Source organism: Austrofundulus limnaeus, unplaced genomic scaffold, assembly GCF_001266775.1.
Source record: "Austrofundulus limnaeus strain Quisiro unplaced genomic scaffold, Austrofundulus_limnaeus-1.0 Scaffold287, whole genome shotgun sequence".
Taxonomy (NCBI): Eukaryota; Metazoa; Chordata; class Actinopteri; order Cyprinodontiformes; family Rivulidae; genus Austrofundulus; species Austrofundulus limnaeus.
The window spans coordinates 115,149-120,896 of record NW_013952689.1 but is presented as its reverse complement, the minus strand read 5'-3'; the positions used below and the strand labels follow the sequence as shown (position 1 = coordinate 120,896).

Here is a 5,748-nt window from a genome sequence, read left to right as displayed (position 1 = left end):
AAAGACAGCTGAGCAGCTACAGCCGAACAGGACCGAACTTCAGTCAAACAAGACCCAACACTTTTATTCCTGATTTAAACTAGTGATCTTGTGAGCAGCTGCAGCTGTATGCTTTTATTTTTTTCTGTCAGGCTGTCGCGCAGCGCTCCACCTCCTCTGTCCAGGGCTGGTGTGGTGTGAGGCGGACAGTTCAGCCGCGGCTGTCACGTTCTCTTGTCCTGGCCACACCTCCGCTCTCTAACCCCCCTCCCCTACCCAAACCCCCTCCCCTACCCACTTAGATGCATTTTTCAAATTTCGYCTTGGGGCGGAGTTATCTTTTCATGCGGGGGGTGGGGGCAAGATACACTTTAACCTTAGAATCACTGGTCCAGGTATAAAATCAAACCAATCCTAAATGGTTAATATGAGGGAGGTGCACCCAACACAGGGGGAACAGATTTTCACAGGGGAACTGAATTTCATACAACACCGGTACCAGAGCGACTGCAGCCGCGGCTGGCAGCAGGACCCTCCTCCTGTTGTCGGCGACTTCTCAGTTTTTCAAGTAAAGTGAAGAGAATTGTATTTCCTCCTCTATGTCTCCAAACAGCATGTAAAATTGCCAAAACTAGTTGAAATGACGGAATAAGTACAACTTTCCCGACGGTAGCAACATGTTCCTGATAACTTCTCTCCATTAAGCTGAGATGTGTGGTCCCTGTGAGTTTGTAACTTTTACTTCCTGTTTACTACATACATGTGTCTAATGTAATTGATTCACTTCAAGCCAGTTGATGGAAACACGTCTGATTCGCATTTCTTCGGGGTTTTTTTTTATTTTTTTTCGTTTTTGCGAAATTTAAAAAAATTCGCTCAAAATTCGAATTAAAATTGGATGAAAACACAGCTACAAATAAACTAAAAACAGACCTCAAATAAATACTTGTTGAGTCAGAAAAGAACAGAAGACCGATTAATTTTTTTTCTACAGATATGACATATTAACCAGAACCTTCACTTCCAACTTTAAATAAAACATTTTGAGCTAAAATAGAATAAAACCTATGGAAGACTGTGTGTGGGCTGTTTGTCAGACAGCTATCAGCCTCTCAGAGGTAAAAACAGAAATCTGCTGTTAGATGAAGCTAAAACCAGACTGTGGAGGTAAGAAGAGAAAGCTCAAGGGTTTGTGGTAAAAACTGCAAAAATGGTTTAAAAACATAAGATATTAAAATGTCAGTTCAGTCATGGACAACTTTCTGACCGATATAAATGTTAAATGATTCCGACCTAGTCTGAGCTCCAAACACGTTTCATGTTTCACCAAAGTCCCATCATTTCTTTTCCACTTTTGGTTTATTGCAGATTTTGTCCACATTATGTTATGTAGCACCACAACTAGTTCTCTGACTGAGCTGCACGTTTTGATTTATAGTTTGTATGCTTTATTTCAAACCTGTGTGACAACAAATATTTAAACAATTACAAATAAATGGAAAGCATTTATAATATAAATATGGCTTTTGGCATCTTCTAAAACATATGTCTAAACTAAAATTTCTGTTTTGTACAACTGTGAAAATATAAAATGCTTTGACTTTTAATGCAATCAAAAAAATGAATTTAAAAATTAGATGTACAATCTTAGACATTGTGTGTTTTTATACAGAAATTATTTAACATACATATTGTGTTTTTTAATGAAGTAATTAATTTGATTCCAGCACTTTACAGAATAAAACAAATAATTAGACAACCTAAAACCCAGATATCAAAGTATCCAGTATTATAAAACAGACCAGTATCAGGTATCGGGTTCAAAGGCCCTGTTAGTCCAACCCACTGGTCTCTTTGGGAGAGGTCTGTCCGTTGGTCGGCCTCTGATCCTGGTTTTGATCCGTCCTGGAGGCTCTGTCTGACTAACTGCAGTTGCAGGCTGTCCGGGTTTCTTTCCTTTCCTTTTTCGTCTCGTTCTGTAAGAAAACCAGATTTCACACTCAGCAGTCTAAACCTTCATGTCACAGGTTAACCCTGAAAGTCAGCAGTTGATCAAAGATCTAATATTACAAGAATGTATATCCCACCTCCTTTCATCTCAGAGTTTATCTTATTGTGACTCTCAGCTACTACAACACTACATTTTAGCACAATATCTGTAAATCTGAGTATGGTGTGTAGAACTGACCAACCATGTTGAATAGAACTGACTCCAAATAGTTTCAATTGTAGACGAGCTATTTATTTGGAGACTGGTGTTTTTTTAATTTAACTGAAACATTGAAGTTGTAGTTATATAATGGACATGAACAAAAAGTCCAGACTTTCCACTTTTCTTTGAGGGTATCCACATTAAAACTGGATGAGAAATTAGGAGTTCGGCTCTTTAACATGGTGCCACCCTGCTTTTAAAGGGACCAAAAGTAATGGGACAATTGACTATTTATATTGGTTTTTTCATAGCCAGATACAGGCAATTCCTTCATTATGTCGTTCTCAATGAAGCGGATAAAAGGCCTGGAGTTGATCTGAGGTGTGCTGCTCGCATTTGGAAGATTTTGCTGTGATGAAAACGTGGTCAAAGGAGCTCTCAATGCAGATGAAACAAGCCATCCTTAAGCTGTAAAAACAGAAAAACCCATCGGAGAAATTGCTACTGAAGTGGTTGCTGGATTACGTGCAGCTCAAATAAAGTAATAACTACTTTTTCGAACCCCAGGTCATTTTTCCTTATCCTTCTGTCAGGAAAGAGTAGCCAGATGGGCAGGTTCATAATAATCCATATTTGGTCTTGACAAACTAGATGGAGCTCTGAGAACTCCCAAATTTGCTTACCATGTTGCCAAATACATAGAGTTTAAAAGTTGACTAACAGTTATGTGTTGCTTTAAAATATGTTTTTATCAGGCAGGAAATAAGAGTTTTGGGAAAACAAAGCCCATGTGATTGTTGGGGAGTGAAAAACAGATTGGTTGTCAAAAGTTGAAATGACCTGGATAAGAAGTTTTTAATAGATGCAGTGGTGGGCACTAGTCCCCTAAAGCGCAAATCCGCTAATTGCGGACCTAAAATTCTCCTTTGCGCTTTAGGGGTTTTTCTAATTTCGTAAATTGATGTGCGGAATTGCACTTTCTAACTTTAGAACTGAGTAGCGCTAATTGCAAATAATGTTTCACATTCAGACATCAGTTTCATCTACAGCAAAGCTAAAAAGCCGTCTACTTGTAGTCACATAATTCATATAACTTCGTCATGATTTTCTTGAACATTGAAGGGGAAAACCGTCTCTACTTTAAAAAGAAAAAAATTGTATAGGTCTTCTGGACGGGTTCTTCTCTAATGAAACGTTTCGTCTCTCCTCCAAGAGACTTCTTCAGTCTGAGAGTTTCAGGCAAAATTCAGGCTTTTAAGCCCTGTCTCCATGTGACTGATACTCACATCACATGGCTATCGTTGACACCTAATTAACACCTATTGTTAACAGGGGGTGGAGTAATACTGGCAATAGCAGGACTGTAGGAGGGGGACAACTGAAAACGGAGGCCTCCACCTCTGTTTAATGATGGACGGTCTTTCTTCACAAAAATGGCTTCTTTTACTCCTCTCTCAAACCAACGTTCCTCTCTATCAAGAATGAGAACATCCTCATCTCTGAAAGAGTGACCGCTGGCCTGTAAATGAGTGAAAACTGCAGAGTTCTGGCCATTAGATGTAGCTCGTCTGTGTTGGGACATTCTTTTGAACAGTGGCTGCTTTGTTTCCCCGATGTATAACTGGTCGCAGTCCTCCTGGCACTTAACAGCATATACAACATTGCTCTGTTTGTGCCGGGGCACCGGATCTTTGGGGTGAACCAGCCTTTGCCGCAATGTGTTTTGGGGTTTGAAAGCTACTGGGACATCATGTTTAGAAAATAATTTTCTATTTTGCCCCGGCACAAACAGAGCAATATTGTATATGCTGTTAAGTGCCAGGAGGACTGCGACCAGTTATACATCGGGGAAACAAAGCAGCCACTGTTCAAAAGAATGTCCCAACACAGACGAGCTACATCTAATGGCCAAACTCTGCAGTTTTCACTCATTTACAGGCCAGCGGTCACTCTTTCAGAGATGAGGATGTTCTCATTCTTGATAGAGAGGAACGTTGGTTTGAGAGAGGAGTAAAAGAAGCCATTTTTGTGAAGAAAGACCGTCCATCATTAAACAGAGGTGGAGGCCTCCGTTTTCAGTTGTCCCCCTCCTACAGTGCTGCTATTGCCAGTATTACTCCACCCCCTGTTAACAGTACGTGTTAATTAGGTGTCAACGATAGCCATGTGATGTGAGTATCAGTCACATGGAGGCAGGGCTTAAAAGCCTGAATTTTGCCTGAAAMTCTCAGACTGAAGAAGTCTCTTGGAGGAGAGACGAAACGTTTCATTAGAGAAGAACCCGTCTAGAAGACCTATACAATTTTTTTCCTTTTGATCTTTTACCTGGATTAATGAGATGCATCAGGACGTCTCTACTTTACACGTTTCTCCACTGTGAGGAAACAGCAACCCCTCAGTCAGCTTTGTGTTCACAGAGCTTTATACTCTGACTTCTGACTCTTCTCGGTGACAGTTTTCACTTAGTACAGACTGTAGTGTTCCCACAATTCTTTGCGACAGAAAGCAATTTGAATTTCTTCAGTGGGTGACAATCCACCTGCAGTTCTGATCTGCAGAACCGTACACAACTGTGCAGTTTGTACCTCCTCTCTCCGAGGGACACTGCAGCAACAAATATTAAATAAATAAATAAATAAATAATGGTAAAGAAAGAAACACGGAACAGTTTAAATTCACGCTCGTATTTTGTAAAGAACAGAGTTCCTGTTCTGTGTCCTGTAGCCTACCCAGAATACATCGCTCCAGTTTTACAACAAACAGTTTAAAATTACTAATATATCCGCATGTTTTCTTACTGAAGCTCTGCCATAAACATAAGAAAATGACCAAGAAGTAGCAGAACTAGTAATCTACAACTATTCTTTTTTTGTTTTACAACCATTATTTAAAAGTCTGTATACGAATCACCTCAGCATTCGGCGACGATATGTGCCAATCTGTTAAAGAAAATGGTCTTACCACTAGATGATAGTAAAGTGCTGCTTTCTGGTAAACAGAGATTATGTTGTGCTTTAACTTAACTTCCGCTAAGTTTTATTGATCATATGTGCTTTTGAACTTGCGGGCCTAAATAAATTGACTAGTGCTTTAGAAATTGAGCAACTAAAATTTTAATTAGCGCTGCCCACCACTAAATAAATGTGTATGTACAAGTGGCATGACACCACCACATACACCCCTATAAAACACTTGTCAGAAGACATGCATAAAAAGTAACAAGCTGTAAGACCCTGAGCAGAGGGGGCTTCTTGTTCTGACTGAACTGTGTCGCTTCGATAAAAACTCTCAGCTGGCTGTCAACAACTACTTTTGGCTCCTCTCTTCCAACTGCTTCCTGAGAGGTCTCTGGCTAGTTCACACTGCAGGTCTTAATGCTCAGTTCCGATTTTTTGAAAAAATCCGATCTTTTTGTGTGAACGTTCACATTACATTTTAAATGCGACCTGCATCAGACCCCTGTGTGAACGCTCCACAGCGCTGATGTGACACGCATGCGCAGAAGAAAACGTGTCTCAGAACGTGACGTGGCACGCAGCTCCCTGTGTTTGTGGAAGTAAACATGGACGCGACAGTTATGTGTTCGGTAATTTTGAAGTTGTTGTGCAATCGGGGAA

General features: G+C 40.2%; 1 protein-coding gene across 2 annotated transcripts in view; it reads right to left on the bottom strand.

Moving 5' to 3' along the window:
* Window positions 1–1,619: 1,619 nt before the first annotated feature.
* ahi1 (Abelson helper integration site 1) overlaps window positions 1,620–5,748 on the bottom strand; it is a 71,032-nt gene continuing 66,903 nt past the window's right edge. For both annotated transcript variants that reach the window (XM_014021327.1, XM_014021326.1), the window contains one exon: window positions 1,620–1,955. In XM_014021327.1, coding sequence (XP_013876781.1) covers window positions 1,787–1,955 — 169 coding nt within the window. In that variant the 3' untranslated portion in view covers window positions 1,620–1,786. The remainder of the gene's footprint in view (window positions 1,956–5,748) is intronic.